General features: G+C 41.0%; 1 protein-coding gene across 1 annotated transcript in view; it reads right to left on the bottom strand.

The window, feature by feature from the left end:
- Positions 1–361: 361 nt before the first annotated feature.
- Positions 362–19,016, bottom strand: part of wif1 (wnt inhibitory factor 1) — a 21,422-nt gene continuing 2,767 nt past the window's right edge. The window contains exons 3-10 of the mRNA XM_072673963.1: positions 16,643–16,751; positions 14,609–14,749; positions 9,847–9,942; positions 8,053–8,148; positions 7,848–7,943; positions 3,393–3,488; positions 2,010–2,105; positions 362–1,406 (exon numbers count right to left, since the gene is read on the bottom strand). Of these exons, the coding sequence (XP_072530064.1) occupies positions 1,276–1,406; positions 2,010–2,105; positions 3,393–3,488; positions 7,848–7,943; positions 8,053–8,148; positions 9,847–9,942; positions 14,609–14,749; positions 16,643–16,751 (861 nt within the window). The 3' untranslated portion in view covers positions 362–1,275. The remainder of the gene's footprint in view (positions 1,407–2,009; positions 2,106–3,392; positions 3,489–7,847; positions 7,944–8,052; positions 8,149–9,846; positions 9,943–14,608; positions 14,750–16,642; positions 16,752–19,016) is intronic.

Below are 19,016 nucleotides of genomic sequence, written 5' to 3'. Positions count from 1 at the left end.
ATTTTCGACAGGATATGATGGATTATTTACCTTCATGCTGGGCTTCGCACAGGATTTATACAACTTGGTTATTTTTAGGGCTTATTTTACAGAAGTTAAAAGGTACCAGATTCTTTACTGACTGATTGACTGAAGTCACTGAGAAATTCTGGTAATAATTTCCATTACAGCATCTCCCTATGTACAATGATGAATGAATAGGGCTTCAGTCTTGTACCGAACCATGAGGTCCAAACCACAGTGCGAACCTAACCATGACTTTTGTGTACCAAATACTTTTTTGTGTCTGTTAAGTACAAATAATTCATAGATACTCAATCAGGTACAAATACAAGAAGAACGTGTGATATGACACCTTTAATATGTGACTTCCTGTTAAACTTTTTATGTAAAGCAAAGGAGGCAGTATTTCTTAACTCTACTTCCGAGACTACGGCTGATATTAACTCTGCAAGAAAAGTCAAAGCAACCTCACATGAATGAGATGGTTTTATTTGAGTGGTATAATCACCCGGATGAAAATAACAGTCCATTAATTCCTTATGATGCAATAAGCAGCTTATCTGCATTGTTATAGCTTTACCAACTAAGTATCAAAACTTTGAGTAAATAAAGTACACATGAACTACCCTACTTTATCATAACAACTAAAAATATATATATATATATATAAATCCATTTTCCATGGTGTGTATGCTACCGTTTAAATGCTCTAGAGTCTCAATGGTATTTATTCAGAGGCCTTCAGCCATCGAGTCGCTGTCCCTGCGTAGAGAAGAAAGCGAATGTTGATGAAACCATCCGGACCGGCGAGCCAACCCAAGAACATGAGCTGAAGACAGTAATTACCATCCTCAGTCAGGTCATGCCCACACAAAAGAGCCTCTGGACTGTAATGTACTCCCTGTGATTCATGTCCACATTTACAGCTGAGCTTCAGGACTGCTCACAAACATCACAGGCTGAATTCCAGCCAAATCTGGATTACAAAACAGCCTGTGACTCCCTCACCCCCTCCCTGCCTCCCTCCCTCCATCCCTCCCAGCATCTGCAGGGCAGGGGAAGAAGCCTGACAGAGCTGAGAGCTGGGCGATACTCTATCAAAGGAGTTTACACTGTGAAAGGGGATACGGAGAATGGACTGTGAAAATAAAAGTCCATGGAGGGAGGATCCCAGGGAGGATGATGAGGATCAGAAGGGGGAGGATGAGAAGCGGTCCCCGGGGAGGCTGGGTCGGGAGGGGGCAGAGAGTGCCAGGAGGGTGAGCATAAGGCTTAAACGACGTAGTTGGTCTCAGAGGGCCGGTTAATATCCGAGGCCTCCTTGGTTTCCTTCGCTGATGTGGTTTGGGTCTTGGGTCTGGAGATGGTGGGGCGGTGGATAAAAGGGAATCCACCACGGTACCCTGGGAGAATAAAGGAAGAGACGGAGGGGGGAATTAGACAGTGAACTTACACACTTATGTTAAAACACTTGTACATGTACATGAGCATTTAACAAGCTTAGAGAAACAGAAAGTAAAGGAAGCATGGGGTGGAGTAATCGTACAGGATTTCACTCAAATATGACCCGGGTTACGCAGAGATATGCAGTTCTTGCCTGCTTTATTAGAGTTACAGAGCCTGAAGTGGCAATGACAGAGACGCCATTCTACAGTCAGTTAATAGGGTGAGGAGAATTAAAGCAAGTGCCGCTTACCAATTCCATGAAGACATGGAAGCGACATGTAACATGAAGCGCTTGCTTCACTGCTGAAAAAGTGAATGAAATACTTGCTGCAGGGAGGAGGCGGCCCTGCCCAACATCCTGCTCTTATTTTTCACCCAAACCTCCGGAAGGAACTGTGCCGGCTCTAGGGTTACAGTGGATTACATGTGCTCATCTGTTTACAGGTTGCAATTAGTAGCCAGGGCTTGGGAAAACGGCTGTTGGGGATTGCAGAGGAGTGTGTGTGTGTATATGTGTGTTGGACCGGTCGCTTTGTGGTGTGATCGGGTTGCTCACTCACTCTTATTACAGTGGCGTCCGTGCCAGCCGTCCCGGCAGTGGCACCTGTTGGGCTCTACGCAGGTCCCGTGTGCTCCACAGCTAGGCTCGCAGACAGCTGCTCACACACACACATACAGCCATACACAGTGACACACTGTTTAGCCTTTAGATTTAAATAGGATCTTGTACAGGAAGGTCCTAAACCACAGTTTTAATATCTATTATAAGTACATTGACCACCAGCTGTTCACTAAACTGCAAGCTGTGTGTTGTGTTTGTGTGTGTGTGTACATCGGTCTGTATTAGGAGAGTAATCCCTGACCTAATTTAGCTAAATTCAATGATGTTTTTTTAGAAAATGATTTAGAGTATTCTGTGTATTTAAATAATGCACAGCTGTTTTAATGTATAAACATATTATAATAAATCTTGTACAATTTACCAAATTTCAAACGATCGGTATGATACGGAGCCCCACAGGGGTTGTTTTTAATAAGGCTTTGCCACAAGATAATATATTGAGGCCATGTTATAATATATTCAGACCACAAAATAATATATTGAGGCCACAAATAATAAACTAAGGCCAAAAAAATAATATTGATAATTATGTAATAATACATAATATTGAGGCCATTCAATAACATAAGCCATGTATAAGTATATATATATATATATATACAATGAAATGTTAAAGCTACAAACATATATTTTGAGGCCATTCATTAATATATCACATCACAAAATAATTATATCACGAAATAATATGTTTATGCCACAAAATAATACATTGAGGTCATAAAAGGCCTCATAAGGGGCCTCTCTGTGGTATAACACTATAAATAAAAAGCAATAATACAATGAATATGTGGAATTTATTGAGTTGAAAAGAGAAGATCAACTTCACAAATATATGAACGTAAATTGAGAATTATTGTACATTATTTTATTTCCTCCTTACAGAGTTCTTGAAATATATAATAAAACATCTAAAAATAGTATTTGGCCAGTTCATAATAGTTTATAATAGTTAATTAAATATAATAACTTGTTTGTATGGATGTACAGTAAGTTCAAATGGCTGAAGAATTTACAAATTATAAGGCCAGAGATCAACAAGCTCCACCTGAGAGTTGTGTGAACATGAGCTTCGGTGGAAGAAAGACTAAAAAAACATTTGACCCCCAAACATTTTTTACACAAAGGTGGGAACACGATCTGTGTCCAAATTCGGCTGCACAAATCTTTCATATTTCATCTAAATTCAGTATTCAGTATATGTCTGTACACAGCAGAGATCAGAATGCTCACAGACAATAAATTATTTACTTGCATAGTATATTACATATTCAAAGATGCATGTGTGTGAAAGCAGTAGAGGAATAGCAAGTTACAGTCTCACCTTTGGAGCACAGATCTCCATGGTAACCCTTACTGCACTTGCATTTGTTCTTCCCCATGCATTTGCCTCCATTTCTGCATGGCTGGCGGCATTTACCTACAGCAAAAACACAGGCGTCATGCACACAAAAACACACACACACACCCAACTACATCACAACCTATCCAGCACACCTACACCTTGATAAACTGGTGGAAATAGTGAAGGAATGGGGTTTAGCCTTTAACATGACTAATATCCACATTCTAATATTTACGCAGCAATGCATGGATACAGCATTGCATATTCATTGAGTTTTTAATAGCGATGCATTGGTCCACCTCTTTTTCTCTCTTGATTCAGATTCTATTAGTCTGATTACATTAGTTATTTAATAGCCAAAACCTAAAGCGGAGACCCTATAACCTTGTTTTAGGTGTAAATCTAACATGCTATAAATGCTATATTTGGTGTAGAAGTCCAGTTTTCATGAAAAAATGCAAACTTGTGTATACAGTACCAGTCAAAAGTTGAATATGTGCTGATCAGCGTCTGAAAAAACATCATCTGATCCAAATGCTAGGGTGACCATATTTGGGAACTGGGAACACGCGGGTATCCCTGTAGTTAGGATGTTGGGGCTAGGGGGCAGGTCTTCAGGCAGATCTAAGTTGCAGGACCGTGGCAGTCTGTGTGTGTGTGAGGGTGGAAATACCTCTCAAATCGTGCAGCTACAGCATTTTAATGTACTTTAATACACACACATTTACTCATTTACGAGACCAATAAATAGCCTATCTGACCAAAACATCTCCTTTCAGTTCAACCTACAACTACCAACCCCTACTTGAATCCCGCTAGCCACGACATCCTAACTATGGTGGATACCCATGTGTCCTCAGTGTCCTCTTTTTTGTGGTGCTAACTCTGCTGATATTCATCCTTGTGCTTTTTTGTTTTTAAATACCAACATTTTTAAATTGTGCAATTTTTAATAACATTATCCAATAAGGTTTACAGCACAGCGGTCCTCTGACATAAGAACAATATCACATTGGGACAGGGTCATTTCTGAATATGATAGGTTGTTACTTATGTCCCTAAAATGATCTGAATGACCTTTCCATGTTAATTACCATTCTTTAGACATGCTGATAATAATACTGCTCTGTTACAGTGACTAAAGAATAATGAATAATGAATAATAATGCATAATATCTCAACTCGCTGCACTTTTTCTACAAATGATACGATATTGGGCACATGTTACCAGCTACAGTTCATACTTGAGGCCTTTTAGCCCTAAATGTGGCTCTGGCTGACTTGATATGATATCATGTTTGCTGAATCGTGCTAGGAACAGAAATCTAGATCTCTGTCGGCAGGTCTGTGAAAGTTAAGGGGTTAACAAATTCCATACAAATCTGGTACGCAGTGGAAACTATGCATCATGCAGCTTGAAAAGAAAATAATTGCACCTATTTAGCTTTAAAAGCCTCAGGTAATTAACAGCCAACAAAGCGATATAAAAGTGAAAAGTAATGGAAACGAGGTGAGGGGAAATTGAATGCTTTCAGAAGAAAAAAAAAATCACATGGGTGTGGATGGATGCTTGCGGATCTCTACTGATGATCGAAACCTGCTCAATTTCAATAGGCCCTTTGTGCCCTGACGCATGAAATCCATCTCCGTGGACAGACAATAGGCGATATCTTTATAAAAACACATCCTCACATTTATCAAAGCAGGCTTGTGCGGAGAGCATGATACCTGATCCGAGCGAGAGTGAGAGAGCAAGAGAGAAAGACAAGAACAGAGGGAATCCATGAGCTCCATGCTGCTGAAATGCTGCAGAGCAGCTTTTTCCAGACGTCGCAGAACGCTGGGAAATAACTCTGTCACTCTCGACTCCATGGAAACGGCTGTGCACTTCAGGACTAGGCTCAGTCTGCGTCTACAGATATATGGCTTTAATGTCCTGATAGTCTTTCCTCTCACAGATCAGGTAGGGAGAGTTGCATGAAGTTGCCTTTGAAGGGAAATGATTCATTCTGCCTCTGAGGCAGGGTGTTGAGACTCGCCGACAACAGAGGATGAAATGCAGGGGTGAGGCGGAGTGTACAGACAAGAGCCAGACTAAACATATATATATATATATATATATATATATATATATATATATATATATATATATATAAAAGAGGCCTACAAGCAATGCAGTTTAACATCGCACATCAACGGTCCTCTTTCTAGCCAAAATAACCAACTTTTACATTAACTGAAATTATCACCCATATCTTAAATGTTTTAATTGCAGTTTCTTTTGATGTTTATTTGGATTTCTGTTTTATAAATGATATTTAATTTACATGCCCATTTTCAACCTGTCTTTAACACTACAACAAGGCTGTTGGTGTTACTGTGCCTTTAAGACTGGTATATGTTAATGTAAACTAGTGCTCTAATTGGCTGTCTTATTTTGTCACGCAAAACATCTCTGTCATCTCTATTTTTGGCACTTTTTACTTTTTGACATAATGTGAATCTGGCAGTTGTTTGGTGCATCGTGTCATAATATCACACAGAAATAGACTAATAGAAATGCTCCAAAATATTTTAACACTGACTTCCATAGAAAGTTTGAAATTTTTTTTGTTGTTGTAAAGTTGCAGTTTTTGATTTAAAGGGTTCTTTTGCACGACAGTACCGATATACTGAATGGAAATGGGTTGTTTTTCATCAAGAAAGCAATTCAATACATGCCAGTTCTGCAACTTCCATACCTGCACTGAAAGGCTTGGGAAGTGAACAGTACACAGTGTTTACACACCACTTCTAGCTCTTTCCTTTTCTATAAAAGTGAGGGAAATTTGGTTGCCTGTTATATGAGCCCTTTAAAGTCAATATAATGTATTAGCTGTGTTACAATTACCCGTGAAGCATCCAGGTGTAACTGCCTAATGGCACTACTAATGGCGTAATGCCTGGAGCTCATGAGCTGGAGGTTACAGCCGGTGGTTGTCATTAAACTGCTTTATGTCACGTTTGCCCACGGAGGTGCTGGCCCATTTGCCATCAGTGTGAGAACACACTTCAGATAGGAAGTTTATTCAGGGAATTGCTCTGAAGACAAAGGGGTGGGAATGTGGCCCTCATGGTTAAGTGTCAAAGACAAGGCCTTTGTCCTTTTCTTTAAAATCAGTTGCTGGAAGTTGAGGATGCAAAAAGGGCTTCTGAACAGCTTCTGATCTGACTGGTATTTTCAGTGTTTACTCTTTTATGTTATTCATAAGTGAGTTCTTTGGTATTCTTCATCGATGTAAGTTTGGAATGATAGTCTGAAAGAAACTGGCAGGTCTGTGGGCAGGAGTTTAAGAGGCAACATTTGTTAAAGTGAGCTTATGGGGTATTATATAAATAAAGGCGCTACATATGCTATCTACCCAGTCACCAGGTAATTCACTATCTACATTTATTACAGTGTAATGAAAGGAAATAATAATGATGAATAAGAGTTTCATATTAGGAATTATGTTTAAGCTTTTAAATTGAATAAAACTACTACTATATACCACATAAACGACTATACTACTATATCATTGCTGTCTCGCAAAAAACTTGTCTCGATTTGCATTTTTGACACTTATCTAAATCTGGCAGCTGTTCTTTACAGTCTGACGAAAAGTCTGGATGAACAACAGAAATACTCCAAAATGACCAGGGAGAAAATATTTTTACATTGACTTCCATTGACAGTTAGCAAGGGTTTTTCCTTGTCCTGTAAAGTCGCTATTTTAGAGATACAAGGTTCGTTTGACAGCGACACTACACTATTATATACTACATTTATATATAAGGCAGTGGGTACTACACTGTAAAACAAATGAGGTTGTTTGAATAAAATCGTTGAATAATCGTTAACTTGTGTTAACTCGTTAAAATGTTAATCTGATTGTATTTTTACAGTTTTACAGTGTTATTAAATACAATTAAAAAAAATATTTATAGTATTGCACTTATAATGGGCTCCATTTGGCCACCTTGTTTATATCTTAGATCTCCGTAGTCTGTATTAATACACCGCTCAGCCATAACATTAACATGACCTGCCTAATACTGAGTAGATCCCCCTTGTGCCACCACAACGGATCTGACCATTCGAGGCATGGACTCCAAAAGACCTCTGAAGGTGTCCTGTGGTGCCTTAGGTGCTCACAACCCTGTTGTGGGTTCTCTGGTGGTTCCTTTCTATATCCACGCCTTGACAGATGCTACTGTAGATAATCAAAGTTTTTCACTTCACCTGTCAGTGGTCCTAATGTTATGGCTGATTACAGTACTTCTTTTTGTTCCATTACATGTTCTGGAATGACAGTATATCATTTCAGGATGGTCAGAAGGCTGATATGATAAAGGCCTCGAGCAGGCTGATGCTGATGGATTTGGATTTATAAGAACTCCACTGTTTGTACTCACTTATTTCACAGCGGCTGCCCTCAAAGCCGGCGAGGCAAATACATTTACCAGGATGGAAACAGGTTCCTCCATTCAAACATGTAGTGCTGCAGTTAGCTGCGGACAAACAAGACAACTGCTGTTAATGTCACTGAAGGTTGTAGGGTCATAAGAATGATCACTTACAGCACTTAAGGCACTCAAATAGGGTGAAACTGTCCCATACCTTTCTCACAGCCAGCTCCAAAGTAGCCAGGAGGACAAATACAAACTCCCGGACTCATACACAGACCACCGTTCAGGCATCTTGGTGAACACAGGGCTGAAAGAAGAAATAGGATATATGAAAATAGAGCACTAAACTGACTGAACTGATGAGGGCAGTGATTGCTGAGGTTGAGCAACCATAGTCAAAGCATGGGAAATCCAATCCAGTGTACAAGTTATAATGGGCTCTTTTCCCAAACGAGGATTTAGCCTGGTCTTGGACCAGCTATGCTTTTCTTACAATGGGACTAGGCCTATCCTTGTCTGGGAAACTGTCCTGATATATATTACAGTTAAGGTGATCTTCAGATGTTTTGCAGATGTTGCTAACACCACTATCTCTGGGGATCTCTGAGGGCAGTTCAAATCCTGAGCCATGCCGCTTTGCCATCAGTGGCTGGAGTCTGAGAGAGCCCAATTGGCCGTGATCTCTCCAGGTGGGTAGATGGCGCTCTCTCTATGCCAGCACAGGACTCTGCGCTTTCCTCCAAGTGTGTTGGCTGCCTGGCGATGCCGCATGGTGGTGGCTGGCATTGCATGTATCAGAAGGGACATGTGGTAAGTCCTTACCCTCCTAGTGTTGGGAGCATTGCTAGTGCTAGGGGCAGCTATGGAGGGTTGGGTTAACTGGCAGTGCCAAATGCTGGTTCTCCACAGCTGCAAACTGATGAAAAAAACTTTTTCTTTGCCACCCAACCTGTCGTGTAATTATGATTTTGCTCAGACTGCCTAAAGTCTGACTTCATATATGTGCCCTTCCATCTACCCTGCTAACATGGAGCAGGCTTTAGTGTGCTTTATAATTTGCACAAGATGTTTTGGAAAGTGCTGTGCATTGGCAAGGCATAATCACTCTAATCATCAGTTAGATTTATTTGTTAATAAAGAAGACTTAACCTTCCACCTTCCAGCAGAATAGCGTTTCCATAAATTTTGTACCTCAGCTGGTTTCTGACTTATATTGCTTGAAAGCTTTATGTCTGCTGAACGCACCCCCTGTGGTCATAACGTCGAGGAAAAGGCTTTGATTTTGTGAAGAAATCTACGGTGAAAATCTAGGCTGATTTCCACACTTGGACATTGGCCAGCTATAACAGTGCTCCAGGATGCATTCCCACATGACATACAACAACATGCTGGTTCTCCAAATGTGCTGTGTATAAGTTACAGACACTGTAACATGTATGCATATGCTATATGGACAAAAGTATTGGGACACCTGCTTGTTTATTGTGTCTTCTGAAATCAAGGGCATTAAAAAAGAGCTTATCCTGCTTTTGTTGGAGTAACTGTCGCTACTGTCCAGGGAAGAAGGCGTTCTACTAGATTTTGGAGAACCATTGCTGTGAGGATCTGATTGCATTCAGTGACAAGAGCGTTAGTGAGGCCAGGATGCTGGATGCTCACCACCCCACCTCATCATCCCCAACTCCCTAACTTAACCCAAAAGTATTGGATGGAGCATCTTCCATCGTTCCAGAGCACAATGCTGAGGGCCTTTATATGTGTGTGTGTGTGTGTGCATTTGCACATCTGTGTCAGCAATGGATACAACTTTAAGTAGATTAGATTAGAAGGGGTGTCCACAAACATTTAGACATATAGTGTAGATAAAAGCACATAACCTGAATAAATGAGCGCACCACTTTGTAATATAGGGGCATTTACGGCCAGCGGACAGATTCTTGTATGGGCCATGACTGAAAGGCCCATTTTTCCCCACAACGGGCGCCTGCATGGCAGGCGGGGTTACCTTTTTCACAGTGTGTGCCATAGAAGCCGTCCTGACACTCGCAGACTTGTCTCTCATTGCAGTATCCTCCATTCCTGCAGCCACCAGGACACTTTGCTTCAGAGGGAGAGAACAAAGAAGAGAAGACAAAAGACACGATGAGGGTTCCTCTCCTGTTCTCCAGCCACTTCACTCCCAACTTCCTCCCAACAACCACTTCAAGGCTTGCCGCATTCCTATACAGTGTGGCAGAAGGCGACCGAATTCAATCATAGACTTGCCTTCAAAAGAACCGGATGACAGCATTTGCAAAAACGCGAAGGCTTTGAGGTGAAGCCACAATGTCATCAAGTCTGTCAAACACGTCACGTCCCATACGGCCCTTTCAATTTAGACGCCCGTGGTCTAGCAGAGGTTTTATTCATATTCGTCCGCTCCTCTCCGAAGGCCATGTGGTCCGGTCACATTAAAGGCTTATTCCATGGAAACAAGTGTAGCTTCCAGACGTGTTTTAAAAACAATTTCCTCCCTGTCTACAAGCAATAGCGGTGTCTGGAATATTCGCAACAGTTGACCAGCTGCCCTAAGGGGAACCTGGCACCAGCTCTTGGCCTCCTGCTACAGAAACGAAGCGGACATGGAACGAGCCGGCGTATTTGTCTCATCTTCTTCAGAAACAAATCCTGTCTGAGTCCTCCATGAGTTCTTTTCCACACGACATTTACTCAGTCTCCAGTCACAGCCAAGACACATTCCAACAGACCGCAGCTTTAACCCTTACCACTCACAGTTATCGCCCATGATAACAAAAGCATGGTGTCATTTCTCAATCGTGTCCCCCTGAACGAAGCAGAGACTAATTCTAAGTAGAAGGTTGGAGGTGTTGTATTGCGATTTAAACCTGAGGAGGAGTTACATTATATGGACAAAAGTATTGGGACACCTGCTCATTCATTATGTCTTCTGAAATCAAGGGTATTGAAAAAACAATTCATCCTGCTTTCGGATTTCTACTAGATTTTGGAGGAGCACTGCTGTGAGGATTTGATTGCATTCAGCGACAGTGACAGAGTGTTTGTGAGGTTGGGATGTTGGACGATGATCACCACCTCACCTCATCTTCAGCTCCCCAACTCATCCCAAAAGTATTGGATGGAGCACTGTCCATCATTCCAGAGAATGACCACAGTTCTTTCACTGATCCACAGCTCAATGCTGGGGGGCTTTATACCCCTCTAGCCTATGTCTGGCATTAGGTTATTATAAAAACTGCTATCACGTCACACGTTTTTTCCTGGAACCTTTTAAAAACACTGCTGCTTGTTCTTATAATGGTCTCTGTTGGCTGGGTATATACTGACCCAGGTTCAGTATAGTAGTAGTAGTAGTAGTAACAACACCTATATCCTTGTTTTTCCATTAACTGTGAATCTGAAATGGTCAGCTCTGCATCACAGGACTAAGGTTCCCGCTCAGAGGGCAGCTCACAGCGACTGCTGTGTGTTCTCCTGTGTTTTGATCATTAGAGCACCTTCAGCTGTCAGTGAGGAACGTGCTGCTTCCTCCCTACCGAGAGACTTCAGCCAGATGGACCAATTGATCTGTGGTGTCTGTGAGGAAGGGGGTGTGTAAGGAATGCAACACTAGGTGTGTGTGTGTGTGTGTGTTTGTTGGGGGGCACTGCTCTGTCTCTCTCATTCTCATGGGCTGCAGCTGGTAGATTTCACATGACATCATGGGCCAGCCATGGCCTTTGTGTGTGAAATGCAGCAGAACCCGTATCGTATCTCTTCTTCTCTCACTCATCTGTTCCTAACCCGTCTCAACCACGCTCTAGATGAGGCGTAAGACCTTCCCAAGCTCACTCTGCAGCAGAATAAAACAGCAGCACACGCTCTTCCCCATGTTTTTCCATCAATGCAAACCACACATTAGCCTGGGCCTAAATTAGCCCCTTTGTGACAAAGGAAAATTCATTCACTGCCTTTACTTAGGCCTGAACCCTCAGACCACAACTTCAGTTGTCTGTCATCAGACAGAGAACAGAGGCTTCTGCCTTGGGCCCCAAAGGCCCTGAGGTTTCCCCAGTGTGCCTTTCGTCCAGATACACACAGGGTTCTCACATGGCTCAGTGCATAGATTCAACGACAAAGTGGTTTAGAGCACCAACCTAACCAAAAAAACACACATAATGTCCGTTTGAACTGAAGACTTATGCTCATTATAACTCACTGTGACAACTTTTAAGACCGGCAGTTCGCTGCTGTCGCAAGAATAGACTGGTTTTAACTTTATAGTAGAACAAAAATACTTAAAACCTGGTGTTTAAAATCTGTATATATCTGTACAGTCTAATTATAAAGTCATGAAGTGTTCATACAATATAAAGAGCACTAACACTTTCGAATTGTAAAGATTATTTAAAAGAAAAATAAATAAATAAATATAATTTTTAAATGACAGCAATAACTTCCTAGGCCCTTATTATTGGATCCATAGCATACAATAAATTTTAAACATACAATAATTTGTTCTAAGGCTGTGATGCATGGAAAAACTGTGATTAATCGAATGACTATGTAGCTAATCGCAGTTAATTGCATGACTGTGTACTTAATCAGTGGTGGCTCAGCGGTTAGAGCGCCGAGATATCGATAACAGGGTTGTGGGTTCGATTCCCGGGCTCGGCAAGCTGCCACTGTTGGGCCCTTGAGCAAGGCCCTTTACCCTCTCTGCTCCCCGGGCGCTGGAGTTGGCTGCCCACCGCTCTGGGTGTGTGTGTGTACTCACTGCACTGTGTGTGTGTGTGTGTGTGTGTGTGTGAGTGTGTGTTCACTACCAGATGGGTTAAATGCGGAGGACACATTTCGCTGTACAGTCCACACTGTACAGTGACAAATACGTGCACCTTTACCTTAATCGCAATTAATTGCATGACTGTATGTAGCTAATCGCAATTAATTGCATGACTGTATGTAGCTAATCACAATTAATCGTATGACTGTATGTAGCTAATCGCAATTAATCGCATGACTGTATGTAGCTAATCGCAATTAATCGCATGACTGTATGTAGCTAATCGCAATTAATAGCATGACTGTGTACTTAATCACAATTAATTGCATGACTGTGTACTTAATCACAATTTATTGCATGTCTTCCTGTAGTTAATCGCGACTGATCACATGACTGTTCAACTAGCAAAAATTGCAACAAAAAAAATTAACTGTTAAAATTGACTTTGTGAACTTATTAATCACGATTAATCGGTGAATGACTTTGTGAATTTAATTGTGATTATCACATGGCTGTCATTAATTGCATGATCTTGTCTGGTTAATCACGATTAAGTGCAGGGTTTGGTGAAGCCAACTGCGATTAATTGGATGACTTTGCGTAGTTAATCACAGTTCATCCAGTTTGAAATATGTCTCAATCTGTTCAAAGTGTAGCCCAATGATAGAGAGACACAGAGAGAGAGACCTACAGCGCTAAGCTGAGTCATTGGATCAGCCTGAATCGTTTTGTTTTCCTATGAACACTTTTGTTTAGTGTGTTCCAGCTTGAACTACTGGTGATTCATCAGGACAAAAAGACTGTGTTAACAGCAGCAGTTCACAGCAGTTCAGTTTTTACGGTGTTAATATGAGATAATGCACTAATCGTGCTAACATTAACAGCCCTAATTTGAACACATTTACCCGTTTACATTAGGGCCGAAACTCATAGCTGGGGTATGAAACGATGTCATTATCTGTATCCATTCTGTATCTGTTTATTACTCAAGATATCAGTATTCATATTTGGACTTGAACTGAACTAAAGCTTAGTGTACTAATGTACAATATTCAACAGGTCCTTTAAGTCAAACATAACAAAATGGTCAATAAATAATGAATACAATGAAAATGTAAGTCAGTAAATATGTAGTTTAGGGTGTTTGTGTATTTGGGTCAGCTTGTGTAAAAATATGATTTTATCCTGGTGCTCAGTTAGGCTGTGCTCAGGTCAGGCTACGTCCGAATACATTTACATTTAAGGCATTTATCCAGAGCGAATTACAAAAGTGCTTTGCTATTTACCCAAGAATAACCTCAGCTAGTTTGAATAGACTAAACATTCAAAGTTCAGACACTATTAAACACAAGTCAATATGGAGACCGAATACTTCACTGATTGATTATTTCAAAGATTTTGCCTGATTTGGTAGTCATGTGGATTTACTGTACCCATGAGTTACAGATCAGGCAGAATCCAGCGAAGCAGGCAGGAAGCACAAGCAAGCAGAGTTTCGAGTGAATCTTAAGATCCCTAGTGCCATATGTTGCAATAAGCTGCAAGCAGTTTCCAACCAATCAAAAGCTAATAAATAATGACTACAGTCATTATTTATTATCCTCTGTCTGTACTGTGTTGTCTGTCCGCACTTGTTTGTTTGTGTTGCACTTGTGTTTTGTATGCACTGTCTATGTTGCACCATGGTCCTGGAGGAACGTTGTTTCGTTTCACTGTGTACTCTGTATGTAGTTGAAATGACAATAAACCCACTTGACTGACTTGACTTGACTTGAGCTAGAACCTAATATGCTATGAAAAACTGAAGTCTAGTTCATATGTGCATTTGTATCTACTTAAAATGATCACTTTAGTCAGAATAATGTATTCATAGTTCGTTACATCCCTGATTCATTACCTCAAAATATGTCCCTCGATCAGGTCGAACAGTCTAAGCAGATGTGTAACCAGGACAGATGTGTAAATAGGAAAGCATGTAGGATCTAACCTCTTTGGCAGGTCTTAAAGAAGATGGCGTTGTGTGGGGTCCTCAGAACGATGTTTCCACCCCCGTCCATCACCAGGATAGTGACTTCGAATGCTGCAACCCCGTCCTGGTCGCCTCTGCAGGGGAAGCCTACCTGAACCACTGAACATACACACCCATTCATTGTGTTAGTGTGGAGAGCTCTATCAGTTCTAGGTACTACAGGGTGATTTTGAGTTTTTCACACTGCAGCATCATTTATTTGTAGTATAATGAAAATTAACTGTAATGTGAAGAGCACCAGTTATGCTGGTACTATGTTGGCTGTACCAACTGACCTAACAATTGACTTGAGATCTTTCCATAAATGCATTTTTCTCTCGATTAACTACAGAAAGTCATGTGTTTAATTGTAACTAACTGCAAATTTATGCAATTAATTGTAATTAACTACAGAACGTCATGTGATTAATCGCAATTAATTAAATAAAGTAATGTGATTAATTTAAACAATCCCAACATGAAAACGGATAAATGCTGGGACCTATCATTTTCTGGTTTGTCACCATGATTTTGAACATTGTAATTAAAACTGAGATGCATGGCTTTGTTTGGTAAAATAAAAATAGGATATATTTGCAGTTCATATGACCACCACTGTGAAGACAAATTAGTTGACCACTGTTATAAAAACCATATCACCTCGTAACACTCTGAATAACTTAGTTTACATCTCAATAAATTACACTTAATTCTGAATTCTGAGGCGGAGTTCACTTTAATAGATCACAAAGATCTGTTTGAATAGACTGAGAACTTATTTATTGGCAAAATCTAAATTTAGAAATTTAGAATGCGGTTTAATTGCAAATGATCAATTTGTGAAAGCTCACACTTTCAGGAAGGGCTAGGTGTAGTTTTGTATTTGTTATTTAAATTAGCTACTGTTAACCTTCATTGGTTTGATGGCTTCAAAAGTGTAGTCTGGCTCAGTTACACATCCTTTTAAAGCAGAATTATGTAGCATTTATACCTTAAAACAGCAGCATCAAAATCATGTTGATGCTCCACTGACTGTAATAGTGCCTCTATCATTGCTACTGTGGCATTTCTATATCGCCTCAGCACACATGTTTCTTTCACTTTCAGTGACGGTTCTGTTTCTCTCAGCTTGTCCAGAAATGCATGTGTAAAGCGGGTCATTTAGTAGCGGCTCAAAGTGCTAATTACACTTCTTGACTGTAGAGGGAGCCCAGGATCAAAAAACACCCATTCTAAACGAAAACTAGGAACCCATCATTATGTAGCAAAAGTAAACCCCACCCTGAACTGAATAGATTGACTGACTGGGATTCAGTCAGGCTTCAGTAAAGCTTGCCCAACCTTATCACAGTTACTACGAAAGGACGTCTTGAAAGGTGAGTATGTATAGAACCTACATAACTGACTCTGATTCTGAGGAACACTTATAACAATATATGGACAAAAGTATTGGGACACCTGCTCAGTCATTCAATAATAGTTTCTTCCAAAATCAAGGGTATTAAAAATAATTTAACTTGCTTTTGTTGGAGTAACTATGTCTGCTATCCACAGAAGAAGGATGCCTACTAGATTTTGGAGGTTCAGCAATGAGAGCGTCAGTGAGGTCAGGATGTTGGATGATCACCATCCCATGTCATCCATAATTGCTCAACTCATCCAAAAGGATGGAGCACCAACCCTTATTCCAGAAAACACTGTTACCACTGCTTCACAGCTCAATGCACCCCTCTAGGCCATGCCTGGCATTAGACATAGTGCCAATACGTTGATCTTCTCCAGAAAGTCCTATTCAATTGGCAGTACCTCTCTACAGGAACTAGACCAGCTGTGTATGTATTTGCACGTCTGTGTCAGCAATAGGTGCAACTTAAAGTAGCTAAATGTATTAATTAGAAGGGGTGTCCACAAACATTTGGCCATATAGTGGATATCGCTGTCTTACAATTCTGACATCCCAGACATTTATAATGTACCGCAGTGTTATAATGGCTATTTCTCCAACATATTCACCTGAAGCTTTGTGTGGCACTGAACCCAGAAGTGGGACGTTGACGATGGGGTCATCCATGATGTCCTTGTCGAATGAGCGCAGAGACTGGAACTCGTAGAAGTACTCGGCCTGCGGCGGAAAGAGAGACGTCGTCTTTGCTCTTTCACCTTTTTTAAATAACAAAAGTTTGCAAAGCCCCTTTAGTGAATGCCTTGGAAGCGTGGGCCTCCAGTGCGGAGGGCGATTGGGGCCAGCAAAGGCCCACTGAAAAGAGAGGCTACAGATTCGTAAATTCAATTACGCTGTGTAAATCATCCCAGCGGAGGAGACACATATATCTGCGGGGAGTGAATGGGACCATTTGGTTTGTGCGTGTGTGTTTGTGAATGGGTTTATTTACTCCAAAAGGGGGTGAGGCTTTCCTCCCTAAACAATGCTCTCCAACCTTTGAAAATTACATCCTTGTCAGAATGGCCGTGACAGCGGGGCAAAACACACACACCACAAAAAATGTCCCAGAAAGAGATGAAAGCGAAGGATGTGCGGCACTCTCTCTCTCTTGCTTTCTCTTTCTCTCTCTCTCTCTCTCTCTCTCTCTCTCTCTACTGCTCCCTCTTCCTTTTCTCCTCTCTAGGTTTCTGGAGCACGGCGGCGTTTGATGAAGGGAAAAACACACAGGCCGTGTGGAGAGCTTTGCTAATCCTTCTGCTGAATGGTAATAACCAACACAGATAACTCTCGCCGCCAGCCTTTTATGCCTGAGGCTTTTGTTCTTAAGCCTCAGCGGCAGGCTTTGAAGTGTGGAGTAACAGAGCTGAGGAGAGAGTGGGCCCTCTCTCTCTCTCTCTCTCCCTCTTTCTGTACCTCTCTCTTTGTTCTGTACCTCTCGCTTTCTCCCTCCAGCTCCACTTCTCTCTCTCTTTGCCACCGGGTCGACGGGCCATTTGTGGATTATGATCTCAATGTGCACGGACACATCGCTCGTGAAAGCGAGATGCAGAAAACAAGCTGACAACAAAAAAGTAAAGGCTGATACACAGACAGACAGGCAGACAGACAGACAGGTTTTCTCAGGAACCGAGGAGGCTGTTTGATCTGCAAACTGAAAATATGCAGTTGTGTGTCGGAGAGTCTGAACACTGACTCCGCTCCCTTTAACTGAGTGGTGAATGGGTGGTTCACACAGTGATGCATACAGAATATGGACCTGTTGAACGACCTGGTCCACTGGGAGACCTATGAAAGGTCAGTAGTTGTGAAATAATAGACGAGACATTGAAAATACTGTCAGTTCAGCATGCTAAAAGTCAACGCCCCCCTCCCCCACTTGAACCTAGGTGCCAATCAACCCAGTACTCTTAGCCAGGAGAAAGTTTTCTGACCAAACTGTGAAGCCTCCACAATACCCCCCCCCCCCCCAACAACAACATCCCTATAGGGGATTATCCACTGCATGCAATACCTATTTATTTATCTTCACCCCAAAACACATTACAACACCATACCTATTAATAAAGACCCCCACACACACTTACCACAGTTAAAGTACACAATTAAAGTAGTGGAGAAAGACTCAATGTCAGATAATGGTGAATTCATCCTCATGGAGCTCTGAAATCTGTTGTGAAGTTCACTTTTACAAACAGACAAATTTCTTATAGTTATCATTTTAAAAAAATGATTTATTCATGTGTTTTATTAATGACTGTGATTCTTTAAGGGCTCTTTAGTAAAGGCAGTGGTTATAAACTCTAAAAGAAAAGGTTCCCCAAGTGTTCTTTAGTTAAAGACAGAGGTTCTATACTCTAAAAAACTGGTTCTTTAAGGGTTCTTTAGTAAAGGCAGTGGTTATAAACTCTAAAAGAAAAGGTTCTCCAAGTGTTCTTTAGTTAAAGACAGAGGTTCTACACTCTAAAAACTGGTTCTTTAAGGGTTCTTTAGTAAAGGCAGTGGTTATAAACTCTAAACATTGCTTTGTAATCATGTCCTTAGTAATGATAATGGAGTCCTGCACTCTAAAAAAAGTTCATCAAAGGTTCTTTACTAAAGGCAGGGGCTCTACACTCTAAACACTGGTTCTCCAAGTGTTCCTTATTTGAAGCAGAGGTTGTATAAATACGTCTGTCATGGGTTCTGTCGTAAAGACAGAGGTTCTATACTCTAAAAATGGGTTCTTTAAGGGTTCTTTAGTAAAGGCAGTAGTTATAAACTCTAAAAAACAGGTTCTCCAAGTGTTCTTTAGTTAAAGACAGTGGTTCTATACTCTAAAAATGGGTTATTTAAGGGTTCTTTAGTAAAGGCAGTGGTTTTAAACTCTAAAGGTCGGTTCTCCAAGTGTTTTTCAGTTGAAGCAGAGGTTCTACACTCCAAAACTGGTTATTTAAGTGTTCTTTA

The sequence above is a fragment of the Salminus brasiliensis genome, chromosome 2 (assembly GCF_030463535.1).
Source record: "Salminus brasiliensis chromosome 2, fSalBra1.hap2, whole genome shotgun sequence".
NCBI lineage: Eukaryota > Metazoa > Chordata > Actinopteri > Characiformes > Bryconidae > Salminus > Salminus brasiliensis.
This window is presented reverse-complemented; position numbering and strand designations above follow the sequence as displayed.